This window comes from Syngnathus acus, chromosome 16 (assembly GCF_901709675.1).
Source record: "Syngnathus acus chromosome 16, fSynAcu1.2, whole genome shotgun sequence".
Lineage (NCBI taxonomy): Eukaryota > Metazoa > Chordata > Actinopteri > Syngnathiformes > Syngnathidae > Syngnathus > Syngnathus acus.
In genome coordinates this window covers 6,070,820-6,090,400 of record NC_051101.1, presented here as the reverse complement: position 1 = coordinate 6,090,400, position 19,581 = coordinate 6,070,820, and the positions used below count along the sequence as shown (strand labels likewise).

Genomic DNA, 19,581 nt, shown 5'->3' with positions numbered 1-19,581 from the left:
ACATCTCAATTACTAATGTGCAAGCTTCAACTTCAGACCCAAGAACTCCTTTCCACCCAGCTCTGAATTGAGCCTGACCGCACCGAGTTATCGCATGGCTCAGTGCAATCAATTATTGTTGCAGCGGAATCATTAATAATTTCCTAATGAAAACGATTCTGTTGATCGCTCTTGTCTTTTAATTAAACATAATTAGTCGGCTGCTCTAAGCTGTGGTGGGGACTCCTTTAGGGTACAATTTTGTTTTAATACACCGATAATGAAATTTCGACATTGTGTCAGTTGTTTACTTCTTATTCAGTCACGCCATTTTGCCATGTTCCAAGATAACGGATCATAAACCCTCGCATGCCCTGTTTGCCGCAGTCTTTTTAAAATAAGAGGGTTGAATGTTTAACTCCCATTCAAGGTTTCATTCAGATGAAAATAATGCAGTGGGAATGGCTTCATACCAAACATTCAAGCGGGCATTTAGAAACAAAAGAAATTGCCGCAATCGTCCACACAGGCCATGTTAGTTCATCGTCTGCCTCACAGGGCATCAGTTGGCCAGCAATAGTAATGAAACGGCAGCATAAAAAGGATCTGATTGTGAGGACTTAGTGACAAAGAAATTATACAAAGACTCAGCGAGTTAGTTAATTCTTCTCTGTTCGGGCTTATGTAAAACATCCTAGTTACACTGGTCGATTTCTGTGGGAACAAAGTTGCTCTGGAGACTTGTAGGACATGGTGAATCCGAATGTGGCCTGATTTAAGAGGCTTACAAAGTTTACATGACCTCTGAATAATGCCAGATAATATGGCCAGGTTGTGTATAGTTTCAGTCGGCGTAAATATCAGGTAACAATGGACAATAAACCAAACCCCTACCACTGTGGAATATACTCACTGTAAATATTAAAGATGTAAAATCTCACCTATCATAGATGAATATGGTTCTTGGAGATGTTTGAGTAGAGTTACTCAAGGAATGTAATACATAGCAGCGTGTTATAAAATGTAATTTTGTGGGTCAGGATAAAGAACAGCACCAGTCGCATACTGAACAGTTTGACGCAACTCTTCCAATCAGGGTGCGTATGAACTGAGCCTTTGTTAAATGAGTTTATCAATCTGTTGTTTATCTGCAGAGAAAATTCCCAACTGGTCCCTATCTTTCTCTCCATGTCCCTGTCTGTCATCCTCGCTCGCTCCTGGCGTTCTTCTCTAACTGTAACACATAATTACTCTGCAGACTTTCTGCCTGTTTCTAGAACTTCTGTGCTTCAAAGAAATTGTCAGAGTGTGGAGAAGAGCATTGTGGGAGTTCCAGGTGGATTTCTTGATAATGAGAGCAGAGTGGTAAGAGTTGAGCGTTTTAGTAATGGCTGGCTGCTAAGGCTCTTCATGGAAGTTTAATGTAAAACAAACAGGGCCTCAGTGACGGCCTGAGAAAAGCAGATATTGCATTTGCCACAATGCCACTTCAGGGCTATTGCAGCCTCTTTTTTTAACAAATGAAAATTAGTCACAAATAATTTGTATTCATGAATTTGAGACATTCCAATCCCTCAAGCCTCGAAGGTTTTTCCCTCCACAATTTAGGGGCTGAAACTTTCCCATCTAGAAATATCAACGAAGCTAACACAACAAAGCAGAATATGTACCATACATCACACACACCTGCAATTACTCTTTTTTTTTAAATTTATTTATTTTTACTTTTATGATTACTTTTACCTTAATATTATCAACACTGCAAGAGTCTTTTCAGGAGTCCAACAATAAGTACTTTGGAATTGAGGGCAGAATAGTGCATGAAAATTTCAAACTTAATTTGCTTACAACCTTTTTTTTTTTTTTTTTTTTAAACCACACAACACTAACATGTCTTGAAGGATTGCCTTAAATGCTTAAAGGCTGCAAATTTGGCCAACTTCTAATTATTTTCCATAAATTACTAAACATTCTCTGTAATTTAAAAAAAATCAATACAGATACACTAAATGCTAGAGAAGACACTATAAGTTTAATGATATTATAAAAAATGATACTAATAATAAGCAGCAAAAACTTACTGGTTATTTTGTTACACCATAAAGCTCATTTGCCATGGTGCCGGGGAAAAAAAAAATGCCATGGTGCCGATCACCAGGGATGCCCCATGGGGCACTTCCCCAGCCATCCTCCTGCTTGTTCCACTCTCCACTGCATATTTTATACATAAAACACTGCAACAACTCACAAGCTTCTTTCTGCTGAATCCCGCCCTTTCTTACTCCCACTCCACATATTTCCCTCATTTCTGGAAGATGATGAGCAGTCATATTAAGTGTAAAGCTGAAATCACAGCGCAGAATACACTGCAGTAAACTGTAAGCACTCAAACCAATCAACAGTCAGATACCCCCCATAGATTCAAACTGGCAGAGATCCAAAGTGAGCGGCTACTATCTTCGCAGGCAGCCATAAAGAAAGCCGAGACCACTGAAACGTGAGCCAAAACATATTCTGCAAGCATACTGTGCAGTGAGATATTCCCTGTTTTCCATAAGTAACACATCTCAAGGAGCAATGAAGCGGCCGACAGAGGGGAAGCAGCACAGGGTAAAGATATAAACAATCTGGGCCTCAGCTTTTTAAGGTGGGAGGAAAGTTGCAGTTGGACTCTGAAGAGAGGAAGAGCCTTTAATCAACCCACACGATAGTGGTGACACTTTAACATTCCATTTCACAAATTGTTGCCAAAAGACCCAAATTCTAAATTAATTTTTAATGTTTGCATTTTTTTTTTCATTTCAGCCTTCCCTTGAGAGGCTGCACCCGCACGTGCGCACACGCACGGGCTGCTTCTGTGATGTACTACATATTGAACTTCTGCGACTACATTGAAATTAATTCGTTGGATTCTGTTATCACACATCAGCGTTTAATGATTCGCTTGGAGGATTTCCCAATAATGAACAGTACAATACAGAACAACTGTCACACGGGGATATGCGGAGATGTCATTGTGTTTAATTTAATAAGGTCGAAATGAAAGTGACAAACAAAGCAACTCTGAGCGGAGTAAGTGTTAGAGTGCTGCATGTGATGCTCATCATACATGTATGCGACATGCATGTTCGCTCATGCATGTTTGAAGAGTGGCGGAGTAAATTGTCCGACTCGAAAAAAAAGAAAGTGTGGAATCCTGTTATTGCCGCTTCATTTTTGTTTCATACTGTAAGTCTGCAAGCAAAATGATTAGAAGATTTTAAAGAAGTACGTAATCTTCTTTAACAGCTTATCAAAACTTTAATGATCTGGCGATAAAGAGCACAAAGTTAAGTAGCCGGTTAAGAGGATAACTCCCCAGTGCAGTCGAGTGATTAGTAGATGAGAATTGGGAGACTGAAAATCCGGGTTGCAAATCCCACTCCTGCCACTTTATTCACTTTGAGGCAGAAGACTCTCCATTTTCAGCTTTAGGGGTATTGTCACGGGGGTAATCATTTTTAAAGAGTGAGAAATAGTCACCTCCCTTCACCCCATGCAATCCTAAACAAATTCAAACACATTAAGCATCTTGTGTACCATGAGCAACAGGTTTGGGGGCTCTGTTTTGGTCGAGGGCGCATTATGAAATGCTGGCATATCTGATTTTTAAAAACCTTGCTGCACCTGTTTAGGAATTTGATGTTCCACCGTAGAAAATGACCAACTCCCTGTCTATCTATACTTACCATGTGAAAATAACATTCACATTTAATTCAATCAAAAAAGCAGATGATGACCGTAGACTGTTGGACAGCACTGTGAAAATCTAATTGCATTATTGTATTTACCTGTACACAGTAAATGAACAAATGAAGTAGTGGCAACCCCACCCCAGTTCCTCCACGCTTCTTTATCTCCTCCAAGACACAGTATAAAAGAGGCGGGGCATTAATTACACCAGTGAAATCTAAATACAAATAACTTTCTGTGTCAAGTGATGTTTCTCGGTTCTTAATCAGGGTTTTAATGATACAAATGACTTCCCGGATAGGAAAATCAGATAGCCAGAGAGTGTGCATGTTACGTTGCGTGCGCTCATCCTTGCGGCCGTGCTCCTCTGAACATTTGAGAGGGTGTGTGGCTCAGAGAAGCAAGGACCGCAAAAGAGAGAAAGTACAAGAGGACCGGGAGACAAGCAGGTGGGAGTTGAGTGGATGGAGGATCGTCTGTGTCTTAGCTGCGATGCTGTGCTGTGTTGTGTTGCAGTGTGGAGAGATAACACGATTCTCGTGTTGCTTGCTTACCTTTGCTGTACACCACACAGTTGTTTTTGTTGTCCTCTGCTCCCTGCCAAGTCACATCCAGCAGCCACTTGGGGCCGGCGCTCAGCACCACCGGGACCGTGCTCTTCGTCTTCTGGAAGGGGACAGATAACAAACATTAATCATTTGCCTATTTTGGTGATTAGAGAAACAATAATAACCAACGATTTACGCATCCGCCGCTCTGAATGGTCGCTCATATATAGATTATTGGAGAAACTATACAGTGAGTCCATCCCAATCCTTTTCAAAATATTTATGGATGTATATATTGGCCATGACCCACTAGACAAAAGGCTGCATTTGTGGTTGGAAAGGAAAAAAAAAAAATACATTGCCTCGAATCAAAAAGAAGTCAGCCAAGATTGAAAATCACGGACTACAAAGAGATTTAAACGAGACTCTCCGCTTCCTCTGAAATGAAGAAAGTATGAAGAAAAGGGGAGATGACTTTCAGAAAGAAGGAAGGGAGTGTTCCGTGGTGAACTTTGGGCACATTGCAGAACGCTATCAGCGGGATCTCACTATTTCCTGAAACAAGTAGGGAAGAATTTAAAGAATCAGTATCTATTTCAAAGGGCGATTGAGGTTGGAGCTTTTATAATATGCTGAAAAATTATACTGAATGTGTAAAGTCATTTTTCTTCTTGGTCAGAGGTCAAACGTGGGTTTTTCTTTGAGAGGAAAAAGAAAAGAGACGGATAGAGTACAACATCCTCTTAATAGGCTCGCGTGCGAGAGTGCCACACGATGTGCTGGCCGCATTTATTCACCTATCATGCTTTTTTCCTTTCTATGTATGCTTTATTTTAGGGCTTTGTGTAATGCTGTTGTGGAACGTGTCCTAATGCACCTGAGTATAGAAGTCTATTACTTCAAGGAAACGCATCAATATTTCAACGCCATTACTTACGACCCTGAGGCCTTTCTTTATTTGGATTTTACAAAAACGGTAATGGCTTGCCAAAATCGGTTGTCGTGCAATCTCGACTCTTCCCATCTGCATAATGCAACGGAAAATGAACTAGTCCTTTCCCATGCTTTTTATTTATTTCTGAGCCTGGCAACAACCTCCGAGGATGAATGCAAATGTCACTTGAGCATGTTAAAGGTCTGCATTGGCACAGATATGCACATAAGATGTGCTGGGGCAGTATGTGCGCATACCCCCTCCTCTTCTTCCTGCGAAGGTCCCCCACCCATTTCTCTTTCCATGAACTCCATCTAGTCACAGGCTAGAGGACAAACAGATTTTGTTGTTGTTGACAAAATCACCCAGATATCTGTCTGCTGCAAATGTAAAACAAATATGAACTCCAAATGAAGATGTTAGATTTATACACAACTCATTTACAGTAAATTGCACTGCAGAAATTGCACAGCCCGAGTGATAAAAAACAGACAGTAAATTGCGTGGTTTCATCTCTTGGCATCGTCTTATCCTGCCTTGGCAGCAGATGAGAGAAAGACGACCTCTGTAATTTAAGTCATCCTGGATTTCACATTTCAAATTAGCTTCACAATAAAGTCCTCTATCTGGCTAACCTGAAAATCTCACACCCCTGTCAAAGAAGCAGAGCAGACTGGCCGATTGTTGCTAGGACGACTATCTGAAATGGGAATCAGATTAACCCTTTCTTAGATCTCCAGACTGGAGCCATCTCTTATTCAGCAGCGAGAGGCCTTCCTGCCATCCCCCAGAGTCTTTGGGAATTTATGATATTCCAGCTTCTCTCCTAGTAGCCAACATAGACTGAACAGCAGCCTAACTTGACTACTTATTCTTTCCATGCATTGCTTTAATTTTGTCACAGTGGGTATTACATATTACTGAGTGAACCGTCAATTCCAGTTTACTTTGCTTCACCCTTGTAGCAAACAAGTGATGACAGTTTCTTACTGCAGATTTACATAACTCATCCACAGTGACAAAAGTGTGCTTTGGAAGCATGCGTGTCGCAGCCGCCACAAAGACAAAGAGATGCACAAGAGCAAGTGCGGGCAACATATTTAGGATTAAGATAGTGTGGCGTCACTGCGGGGAGGAGTGTTTGCAAATGCAAATGAAAACATTTGTACAACCGGATCAGTTGGCCTTCGTGGCTACTATGCAGAGAAATGCAGATTGACAGGCAGAAAATTACAATTTCCCTGAAGCGAGGGAGAATATGATGAACGGGTCGTTTAGAAACAAACTCGCCATTCATTCGGCATACATGTACTATACACACATGTGACCTAAACATGATGTAGGTGGATGATATCATTTTTAATTACAAGACAATAAAAACACACTTGATAGATGATAGAACCTATCCAGCTCCCAGCACGCACGCACACACACACACACACACACACACAAACAAGTTGTGTGTTATTGTATATCCGCCCTCAGCCTTCACCTCACTGGTTTCAATACTCTCTGGCTTTTTTCTCCTGAGCTCTGTTACCTTTCCTCGTGCGAGAGATACAGCGACCCAAACAGTGTAGTCAGCGAGGAAGTGATTACAAACTGATGCGCCAAATTCGCTATAAAATGAAAATCAATATTTCCACAAGTTGCTGCAACATAAAAGATAACCTTCATTGATTTTTGGAGACTTAGGTGTCTGTGATAAAATCTAATATAAATTTTCAGCCACACGGATTTGGATCAGAGCAAGCAGGGGTTGAACGATAAGTTCCGTGCACATCTCTCAGAGTTGGATTTTTTTCTACCTCCCCCTTCCGTCTTCCAAGGCAGGGCTGCACTATTTATAATTGGCCCTGTGTGAGCAAAAGCTTCTATCAGGAATCTGTTCTAATTTTTATTACGGGGAAGCTAAAGCCTGTTCCAGATAATTTGGAAATTTCAGGGGAATTGTGATAGAGCTGACGGCACAGCCGGACTGACTCCAGAAAGGAGCTAACCTGTAATAGCCTCTGTGGCTGCGCTGATTAAATGTTGCCATAGATGAAAGACCTGCCATCACCGCAATAAATTAACCAATCACACAAATCCCAAGTCGCTACTAATCCCTCCTTGATACCATGATCCTCTGATCAGCTGAAGGAGGTGAAGAAGAAAGTGTCTTGTGACACTCAGCCTGCCTCTAACTCCCTGCTTCCCTGTGTAAACAACAAGCTAATGATATCACCGCTGACCATTTCACCACCAGTGGCTGCTCTTAACCTGCTCCGTGGTCAGGGCAGGTGAAATCGATACGAACCTTGGTGGCAATGATTATTTTCCTCATGCTTTTTTCTCTTGCTCCCTCCACCAAGGTCACTGACTGGCACCGAGTCCGTCTTCTGATCCCAGAGCTGCGGGATTTAGACAACTGAGGGATCAAAATCGCTCTGGCTAAATATCTCATGGCTTTCTTTGACTTTAAAGAGGACATATGACGGAAGAAGTACTTTTTTAATTCCTTGTATACAAACAGTTGGGTCTCTGGCGTGCTTGCCTAGGCATCAAGTGTGAAATTAAATTTGCCTCCTCCCAAAAAGGTGTCTGTTAGTGAGCCATTCTAAATTCCGCCCACTGTGACATAACAGTGCTACTCATTTGTATTAATAAAACCTCTGCCCATAGTTTGACAAATAGGTTAAGAAGAGCTCTATTATGCAAGTCAACACCAACAAAATCAACATATCAAAGGTAAGAAAAGCTGTATTTTTTTGATTGGTTGCACAGATGAGCATTGGCTAAAAATGTTACATTCAGATAATTGGCCCTTTCTTGATTGCTTAGTTGCAGGTGCAGTATTTGGTGGGAGTGGAGGGGAGTATTTGTTTGCTGCATGCACCTTAATCACTGATCCAAAGGCTAATTATATACCACGGTAGCAAAATACGTACGGTAAACAATTGCATATTTGTGGTTGGGCCTTATTCACAGATAATTATGCGTTATTCACTGAAATCTATCAGCGGTTTTTGTACTCAGGTCTAAAGTATTAATTTGATGCCATCTGTTGTAATCTTGTTAAGTTTAATAAAATTTGTCCATATTTCAGACAGTAGTGTGCATATTTGTTTGCCCATATGTCATGTCACTTCAGTTTGCGCCCGCGACTTATTAGGCTGCTATTCTAACTAATACTATTTGATAAGCCTACGTGAAGGTGTTTTGTTTGGGTTGAAAAAGTTAATTTCTACATAAAGTCAGTTACGTGTGTACCATAGGTTCATGGGTTTTGTCACCATCTTGAGGCAGGGGAGGGCATCAATTACTAATGGATTGTTTTTTAAATGACAAAATACTTTTATAGTTATAACATTCTTTACACAACCTATTTTTGTCTTGATGAACCGCAGGTTCCAAATGACCCCTATGAGCAATTTGTGTTATGGCCAAAATTCCTGGTAAAAAATTACCTCCATTTGGCATTCATTCCATTCATCTCAATCTTATTGCAAAGCAACAGCAAAATAAAACAAACGTTACGGAAAAAAAACGATTCTCTGCTTTCTGGACTTGTGAGTCACACACTCTCTCTCTCTCTCTTTCTGAAAAACACCTGGAAACATCACACTGTTTAGGTAAAAAAAAAAAAAAAGCTAAAAATGGTCACAGAAATATATAACTTTGAGCTTTAATAGGCCACTCACGAGTCTTTTGGAATATGAGCCAAACCTACTACCCAACCACAGTTGATGTTTTCATTGCACAAATGTCCTCTGGACTACATTAACGGCACAAATAAGAGAAACAAGCTAATACAGTGATGGCAGGTTTATTTGTTTCCAACATGGGAGTGAGGATAAAGGATTTGTACCTGTTTTACCAGTCAGTTTACAGCAGACAGCACACTCACACCTTGATAACGTCCATTGCAATTAGTTGTTCACTGCGATGAAACAAATTGCATGTGGTCAACTGGAAATTTCATTAAGAGAGATTTTCCTCTAGCCCTCGTTATCGCCGCACGTTTTAATATTTTCTTAGCCTCAAGGATGGATGGGTTGCAAGGGTCTTTTTTCTTTTTTCAAATAATTGGCCAAAGCTAACCTTGTAGCCTGTATCTCGCTCCTATTCACGCTGCACATAATTGTATGTATATGCGTAGTTAAGTGCTACATAGTTTTCTATTTTTCCCCTTGCTTCCAGAAATAAGGTTCTCTGTCAACATCGGACACAAAATGGGAAATGCCTCATATAAATGGTCATGGTTACATCTGGCCGAGATGAAAAGATACCTACGTAATGCTTCAATTCCTTGTACAACCCCCCCACCCCACCCCATCCTTCAAGGCTATAGCATCTGCTGCTGGGAGACTAAATAACAGAAATATGCAGGAATTGCACACTAATTCCCTTTACAGATAGATCTTGGCTGGCGCCCTGTCATAAATCAGAGAATTTCGATATGAAATGAGGCAAGCTGCTCTAATCATTTCTGCATTTCAAATTGGATCACTGGCTCAATCGCTTGGCTTTTAAACTGCTTGCCTAAGAGCAAATGTGAGGTGGGAGATAATTCAGCTGAAATCTCTGCCTGCTCTGTGCGGCAGTTAGTTTACTGCTTGAGTGCAAGAGAATGCTACCCCCACCCTTCCTTTCGCCCATCGTTCTCTTTTCAACTTTCTTAAATTGACTTTTCATTTTAAAATCGATTAAATTGAGAGCGTCGCTGCTGCTCCCAGAATCTTTGAAGGGACACACATGCTTTTGCCATTGCTATCATGGCCGCGCTATAAGGAATAAATATTTTCCTCATTTAATTCACCTTTTATCCCATTGGCTGGACTGTAAGCTTCAAAGTACAAATGCAGCATTAAGCTATTGCTTATTTCACCCTCGCTGAACTGCTCACACAGGGTTGTATTTATTTTGACCATGGGCGGCAAGGCATGCCGTTCACTCGGCTCGAGACATACAGCAAGCGCTAATAAAGCAGACAAATGAGCACTTACCCGAGATTTTGCTTACAAAACAAGGACAAATCATCAACAATCCAATCTTTAAACTTATAAGTAAATTCACATATAAAAGAGTCACGGATTAAGGATAAATGGTTCATAAATAAAGCTTAAATACATAAATACGAAATAAGAATGTTGAGGGAACAGAAGTCTCTGTTTTTAAGACACTACAGACACTTGAAGGTGCTCTTCTAGGGTCAGAAAGTTTAATACTGAAAATACCTCTTTCCTTTCTTCCTACCCGTACCAAATTATTCTACAATGCCCCAAACGTTATGGCAACATGTTCAATTCAACATCCCCAGCTACTTTTCGCTATGCAGAACATTTCTTCCCAAGATACTTGATTTGGAATTTTAAACAAGAGAGTAGTGCATTTGTAATGCTCGTGCTGCAGGTCTCAATCATGTCTTGGAGGTACATGTTCAAACATGTACTCCTGCTGTATTGCTCTGGCCAGAGAACATCCCTGCTGCTACACTACTCACTGTTTGAATTACAAGAAATTTCCTATTTGAATTCAATTGGTAAGGTTGTTTGATCTTTTACATGTACTATATGTAAGGACTGCCTGCCAGAGCTTGCAGGGAGAAGTTGTGTGAGGGGCCACAATGAGAAACTCTGAGCCAGTAATGTTCACGTGTACGGATATTAATGCAGTCCCTGGGGGCCACGGCGGCAGGTGACACATTCTCAAGACAGATCTACCCTTTTCCTGTTGGAAATAAACATGTGGATATCCCCAGAGAGGATGAAAGGGAACTCAAGAGTCAATCACTCATCGGGGTCATAATAAATCCTTGGCCTCATAACCGTACACATCAGACAGACGCTGTAAATATAGACAAAAATAAAATGGTGGGCACGATTCTCAAATAAAGTCCTTGACTTTAGATAAACCTCTCTGCCCTTCTTTAGGTTTAATATTCTTTTGAACTCTCGTCTTTCTCTGGGTGACTGAGAAATTTCACGTTGTATTAGAATGGCATCCCTCTGTGTGTGCTTTTCTATTTCAGGAGGCTTTCTGTGAGCAGCCAATCTTACTTTTTGATTCAAAGAAATGGTTCTACATTTACAGAATATCAATTAGATTTAAAAGTGGAAAATCCCTCGAAACAATGAACGGAAACACATGGAATGCATTGCTAAGTGAACTGCTAGAAAAAAGAAGAACCAAATGGAACAAGATTCTGAAGTATTGCTAATTTTCATACACTGTCTGATCATCTGCAGTGTGCTGCAGCGTTCTATAGGTTCAGTACGGCGTGCACTTTAGGGAAATTGTGCCTTACTTAATCCACAGACAATATTTACATTTCGTTAAGTAAATAAGATAAAGACCTTGCCCCTTACTAAATGCATTAGACGTGAACTTTCATATCAGAGTCTCAGCACATGGACTGTTATAAGATTGGATCCCTAGGTTGAAAATGGTCTTTGTTACCCGATTAGTTTGCGGAGAACCCAGTGGTGTAATATTCTACTTTGACAGCCACATACCCATCTAATGAGACTCAGCTGGACCACCAGCAAGTGATGGATATTATCTAGACCATATTCTCCAGCAACCGTCTTAGTGCTTATCTTCCATGATAATCTTCTTTTTTTTTGCCGTTAAAAGTATTTGGAGTTGGTCGTTCATCCATCAAGAAGTCCAGTGACAATAATGCAAAGGTTCGGGCGGTAAAGCCAGGACCGAGGACCCCCCCCCCCCCAAATACTAACTGATGTTGCAAGTGAAGCTCCAACATTCCTCCACTTCTCATGCCGTCATTGCAATCAAGACTGAATTAAGGCTACCACTATAGAATATTTGTAGAATCAATAATTCTATAAATTATTCCATCGATTAATCAAATAATCTAATAACATGTTATTTTGTATGAAAGTGTATTACAAAATAATGTCATTTAATGTCTGTTGTTTAGTGATTAAAAACAAGCGCACTGAAAATGCTAAATTGCATACCAGATTCAAGTCTGTCACTGCGCATTTGTGTAGTGAGCATATTTCAGCTCAGTCAGGTCAACCTCAATTCGAAGTCAAATCAACCGTCACGTTTGCTTCTGAGGTCCAACTTCAAAATAAAAGCTGCTATCCATGTAAAGAATTACATTGCTTGTTTTGCTTTTATTTTGAAGTAGACCTTGCATATGAACAACATTTGTGGCGGCGACACGCATGCATGTCAAAATAAAAGCAGTGAATACATGATGTTTGACTTCCCGAAAGCTCAAACTGCGGATGGGCCGGATGTGCTCTAAGTTTTGAAGTTCAGCCATTAGGTTGGTGGTTTACAGGAAAAAATAAAACTACAACCTCTGGCACTCATCCGAGAACCACACCCATCAATTTATATTTATATTATAAAACATGTTTCTGCTCTGCCGAGGATTTGGAGAGAACCCACACAGACACACCAAGATCATGTCCATACTACACAACTCTTAGCGTGAGGTGAGCACTGGAACACAGTACTGCCCGCAAGCAGGTTTTCAAATGTAAACAATCAAGAATTATCTGCAGCACTTGTCAAGGAAGTTGTTTTAACATATCACAACAAAGCCATGATAGCAACAGATGGAACAGCAGCTGGCACCCCTCAAACTTGTTTCATTTTTCTCTCGCTTTGCTTCTTCTACTTGTGCCTTAGCTTCAGTGGAGGTCTACTGTGTATTGAGGTGTTGAATAATCATTCATTTGGATGGACATATTGCATTCTGTTCAACTAGGCAATGTGCACGATGCAAGCTCAATGTTTGAGTGAGTTCAATAAACAAATGGCCTCAACATTAGGTACACATGGACTCACACCAAATTCTGTACAAAATATTTATGAAGATAATACTTTTAATGGACACTTTCAAAGACTTATTAATGAAACAATATTTTTTATTATTAGCTAGGTTGGTTAGACACTTCACTGACTTATCTGATTTATTGAGTAGTTGTTATGCATTTTGACTACATTATTAATGAAAAAATAGGATCAGAATACAAGGAAAATCACATTTCAATATGACAAATTACACACATTTTGTGCGTACCGCTTGTACTGGGCAAATCATTAGATTTTGCGATTACAGTACACCGAAAATGGAGATTATGCATATACAGTGTGTGCACGTAATCTTTCAAATATATTTGTCACATGTCAACATTGTATAATACCTCTCTTCGAGCTCCCTTTCACGCACACACACAAATTCCCAACATGATTTCAAAACACGTAATATACGCATTTAGTGGAGGCTACCGTCCACTGCCTGCTAGCAGTAACAACCCAATAATGATTACATTAAATACATTTCTATTTTAGTTCTCTGGTCCAAGATTTTCCTTTTCAATGCAACAATGTCAGTGATTTCATTAGAGCTGTCAAATTAATCAATATGTAATCGATTATCAAATTAATCAACAACTCTTTTAATATTCAAGTAGTTGTTTAGAGCCATTTATTACCGTAGAATTCATGTTCATATACTGTACAAAGGGTGGTGACCAACGGATATGATACTACTAATACTACTACTACTACGACTACTATTGAAAATAATAGCTTTTATATAGCATATTTTAAGCGAAGTTAGGTTGAGAAAGCATGCCAAATAATTACCATTGTAGCCATCTGAGGAGACCTCAGCCCTGATATTGGTTTAAACCCAAGAAATAATTGATGCATGCAATCACATAATGGTTCCGTGCCGAAAATATGGGCCCATTATTTCATTAGATGAAACCACATTGTTGGTGCCAAAAATGTTGGTGTGCACCAGAGAAATTCAAATCCTGTTAGTCCTGATAACGTCTGATGTTTGTCAACCAGATGGAGGAGTGCATGACTGTTGCATGGGAAAGAAATACGGCAACACAAATCAGTTTGTACTTCCACATTTTGATTTCTTTGAGCTTAACAGTTTCTCTGAATACGAGTGTATATTTGTCGCCGCGAATATGCATTTATATCATTTTAGACTGTCTTCCATAGGTCCTATCCTGGGGTGCCTTCTTGCATATGTAATTGGGTGTTACTGTAAATAATTGGCTGAGCGTTTGCCAGGGTGATTATGGCAATGATTTGTGTCTTGTCTCATGTGTGAAGAAAATGTGTTTGTTTGTGTACATCTGTTCATACGTGTGTGTGTGTGTGTGCGTGTGTATGTGTGTGAGAGCGAGTGAGTGCATCTGCCCCATCCATACTCCACTCTCAAGTCCCACTGATTCTCCTTTCCAGCCATGTTGAATCCTCTTTTCCTTATCAGGCGAGCCCAGGCCTGCATCAGGCTCTCCTTGCTATGACAGAGGCTACAACAATAGGCCTGCGATACCGCTGCTTAGCGCTGCGTTTCGGAGGGGAAACCTGCCACGGGCGCAGATTAACTACAACACACACACGCACACAAAATAGATTGCAGCCACCAAAACAAAACATTTTTCAGAATGCCTCCTCTTGATTAATGAAGCAATGACAAGAAGAAAAATATAATTTCTAAAACAGAAAAATCCGCCACCACTTGTTAAAGTTTAGGGGTAGCTAACAATAAACATATTGGATGGAGAGGGTGGGCAAAAAGGGTTGAGATAAATGGCTTGAGTGATGGGCTGAATAATTTCTAGAGCATTTTTTTTTTTTTTACACATGCCCGTATTCCTACCCTTGTAGTGAATTGTACAATAATCACACTCCAATAGTTGACAGTCCCCACGTCTCTCTCTATCCCGGGAGAAAATTAGGACAGTATCTTGACATTTTTGCTCTTTTGTAGTTGACAAGCTAAAGCTCTCTGTTCACAACACACAAACACACACACTGATGCACTAACATGTCTGCCTTCACACATTCTGTATGGTTCCACCTTCCCCTAATATGGGCATACAATTGTCATAACCAAATATGAACTGATTTAAATAATATGCACAGATAAAAAAAAAATCCATGGTATTGTCATAGTATAGTGACACATTATTCTGAATATTAGGATCTATTTTGGACAAACCGCCAGCACACGCTGCCTATATTAAATTCAAATTGCTTTGATTTCTACTTTAATGTTATCATAATTTGATGCTCACAGCATATTTCACTGATGTGTAACAATTATATTAAAATAGATGATGAGATATCGAGATTTTAATCGACAATTAAGCATGTCTCATGCATTTAATCGCTGTGTAATTTACTCTAAAAGGCCCTCAAAACACATCAGGACTAGAATTCTATAGACTCATTACAGTGCACCTTGACTAAGCTCTTGTAATTAGCATTGGTAAGGCATTACAAGAGACAGCAACACCCTCATCAACACATTTACAACAGAGCTGGAAATCTGCCTCTCATTAATAGCTTGCCCCCAAATCAATTATTAACACCTACAACAGAAGCCGGGCTCAAGCGGGCCAGGCCTCTTACTTCAGGCAAATTGTGAGCCGTCTTTTCGTCCCATTTCTGGCCTGTCTAGGTAATTATCGCTTTTAAAGACACCTGCTACTCAATAGCTTCGACCCAGACTGTTCATTTAGCTCCCCGATTGGAGACATTTATGTCCGAGTGTCACTATTAATTTGGGCTAATTTGGAGAGCGTGAGGAGCTGAGTGGAGGTGTTTTGGACAGCCAGCCGCGTGAATGTGCTTGTCGTTCACCTGCGCCACGACCGCTGCTGTAATTGCACTCTAATGGTCTGATTGATCAGAGAGAGAAGTGAGGGATGAGACGGTGCTCTGGCAGCTCGATCAGTCGGACCAAAAGGAGAGGCGGGGCCATAGAGATGGCATAGCAGCAATGCCAAATCTTGTCTTTACTTCTTTTCTAAAAACTTGTAATTATTATATAGTTAATAAGTTGCACATGTATGTACAATATATTAGGGTTACATGATATTATCTATATATATGATCTAAAGAAATGGCATTTTTACGATCCATATTATATAGATATATATTTATACACAGACACGCATATACACACATATATAAATATATATAAATATATACACATGTAAAAAATATTGTATTTATTTATATAATTATACAGCTCTTGTTTTGGATATTATTTCACTGTGCATGTGAACCTAATGTGACTGTACTGTATCTCTCAAATACATCCATTATGAGCTAAACATAAAAGTCTAGTCAAACATCTAAAAAAGTGCAACATGATTTAGTCAACATGTCTGTAACAGCAATACCGTGCTGAGTCTCTGAACTCTGCAGACCAGCAACATACAACCCATCATCTGTGAAATCTGCTTTTCCTCTTTGATAAACGTTTGAGATATGACCCTATCTTTGGCCTGCAGATGATCAGATTTCCTGTTATGGTTTTTACCCCTCAGTTTTTTTTTTTTCTGAATCATCTCTTTTTCTTCCGGTCACCTTCTTGTTTCATTCTCACCTTTTCAAGCCTTATGTGTCTTTTGTAGGCTAGTTTGCACATTGCTTGCAACACTCTGCACTTTGTTCTTTCTCGTATTGTCCATCACTCTGGTGTGGTCAGCCACTGAGATCTGTCATCCCCTCGCAGCCAGAATATGTAGGCCTTTACTCATTGCTTTTGAAACGACAGCGTAGCTCTAGCTCACGCAGCCATTTGCTGCCTTCGATGTTGCTTTTACACAATGTTCCTTTTATCATGTTCAATTACAACACACGGGTGCATGTAAATGAGTATTGTGTATTGTGCTTTACAGTGATTTAGGAGGGTTAGGGTTATGAATGGTGTGACAAATTAAAACGTGCTCGAAACTAACAAAAGGACTGGCAAAACATTTCTGTTAAGTATTTTTAGAAAAACTATATAAGTATAACTATAGTGAAACTGTACTTTATGTTCATTTCTGGCTATTAATATGATATATATATGAGCGTCTGTGGTTCATTTTAAATGTGTTTATTTCAGCAATATTTTTCTGCTGTACAAAAGAAGGGATTTTGAACATTCATTTGGGAATATATATTATATATATTTATTATTTAACGTTAATATATTTATGTTTTATTTGTGGGAATTATTATTTTTTACTTTATTACTTAAAAACAAACAAACAAACAAAACCAAAATTAAGACAAACTGAACTAAAATAAAACATTTTAAAAAACAAAAGACTCGTGCTAAAAGCTGCTTTTGGGCACATTATTTCTGGGCACCAACTGCAGTGCCTTAAAAGTTGAAGACATCCTGTGGTGTTTTGGTTGGTTGACAAAGAATAATTTGTGAGCAACAAAGCAAAATGAAAAATAGGTTCTTTCCCATTCCAGTCTCTCGCCGTAAGCCTTCTAAGGAGTGTTGTATCAGAAAATTTACTAGCATAGCCTTTACACGTATGTGTGTGTTCACTGTAATGAACAAAGTACGGTCAACATTTAAAAGACAAGATGCCAAGTTTCCAGTGATGACAAAATGCCATAGCATGTTCATATTTTAAGTTGTTAATTTTGCAAAAGCCTTTTCATGCAGAACATGTTTTACGGGTTGCTCCCTTCAGTTTCTTTTTCCCTTTGAAAAATGCATACTCTATAGTTTTTCAGTCTAGAGATGGACTTGGCCGGTCCAAAACTTTCCACGTTCATCCCTAATGAACTCTTATTCCGTAAACACAAACCATTTTAAACTATATGATGGTGAGTTGTGGTTGAAACAAGTCGGTCCCTTGTCGCCCAAAATACAAAAATTGATGGATCGTTGCAAAAAGAAGTCACATTAAACCTTGGGAAGCTCACTAAGACAATTCTGCAAGTTGTGCTGACCTAGCCTTTAATGAGACATACTGAGGAGCTGCTAACAGCCTGTATCCTTATGAGAGATGGAACCTAGGAAAAGAGGAGGGCAAGAAGCAAAGCACTGAAAGGGTCCCGTGAGAGTAGCCAAACCAGAGATCCTTACAGGCAAGATGCCGAAGCTTCTTCCTTTGCTTTTAATTGCAAGGAAGGTTTGGCAGATTCTGTAACCCCATGCAGCCAATTAAAGCATATGACTAGAACTTGCTCACAAAATGATAGAACAGGATGAGGATCTGCAAGGTAGTGATGAATTCCTTGGAGGGCACTTAGTTAAGAACACATCACTCTTGCCAGGAGCAGGAATCAACAATTAACTGAAGCATTTTGTCCCGTAGGTTGGTAATGATACTTTTTCAAGTTTGCTCGCAGCCATAAAAGTCATAAATGTTGTCTTTTGATAAGTGTTATGGACTGCTAAAGTTTGGTTATAATGGGAATTTGTCTCTGTTTGACAGTCCACTGGAGGTGTTCGGTCAAATTCAAGGATAACTAACTAGCCTGGAACAGCCACACTTCATGGTTATAATAGGGCTCAATCTATTTAAGGCCACTGATGACTTCAAAACGACGAGGACAGCTTAGAAAACATTTGAAAGTTCTCTGAAAATGGTTTAATAAAGTTGTGTTGTAACAATCTGGCGAATTGAGCGGATGGGCGGTGGTGAGACTCTGAGTCCTAAATCCTCATGGGTTGCCTTATGTGTCTTTGCAAGGGGAATGAGGGACTGGTTACAGTTTTAATAGGAATTTGTTAATTACTCTAAATGTAGAACAGCGTATCAAACCCATGGAGGACTCTTCTCTCCACCAGTGCAACAGGTCAACACTCAGCTTGGCTGGATCTTAGAAACCAAAGATAGAAAGTCGCCCAGTTCTGGGTCAAATGCATTTTATTTAATTGAGTTGACTTCTTTTTAAAATCTGCAATTGCTATGACAACACAATTTTGTTGTCACATAAATTCCAGATTTCATCATTTCGATACATAAGCCTTCTCAAAAGAGGGAATTGCATGTTCTTTGGTAAATGCGAGCCTGTGTTTTATACTAGGCTTGGCTGAATGAGGATTTAAAATAGTTTGTATTCCTATCTTAATCTAAGGAAACTTACAAATATACTTTTATGAACAGTGAAGTTTTAAGTTGCATTACATCCATTATAACATTTTATGTCAAGATTGATCAGTTGCACTTAATGTCGTGGCCAATAACTGTCGAGTTGTTAAAAACATGATTAAAAGATTAATATTTACGTTATATTAACATCATAAACATCATTTATGTTTTCACATTTTTATACAATTATGGAACTTTATAGTACTGAAACATACTTCAAAAATTGTTAGAAAAGAAGATGTAGGTATGACCAGTGGGACTAAAATGGATTGCATGCCAAAAACTGAATTTAAATTCATTTTTAGTTTTTATGATTGACTTTTTTTTAATCTGCAAAGTGAATAAATAAAACTGGCATCGCCTTGCCCAGATATTGTTTTCTGCATTGTCATTATAAACCTTCACGTGAAGGTGGGACTTCAAAATTATCTCAGTAATTGCATAATGTATGTTCACCCCCTGCACCCCAAATTCATTCCGGGCCACTCGTGTTCGAATC

General features: G+C 39.4%; 1 protein-coding gene across 1 annotated transcript in view; it reads right to left on the bottom strand.

The window, feature by feature from the left end:
* Positions 1-19,581, bottom strand: part of zfpm2a (zinc finger protein, FOG family member 2a) — a 100,758-nt gene that overhangs the window by 31,405 nt on the left and 49,772 nt on the right. Inside the window, exon 5 of the mRNA XM_037275033.1 lies at positions 4,266-4,377. Coding sequence (XP_037130928.1) covers positions 4,266-4,377 — 112 coding nt within the window. The remainder of the gene's footprint in view (positions 1-4,265; positions 4,378-19,581) is intronic.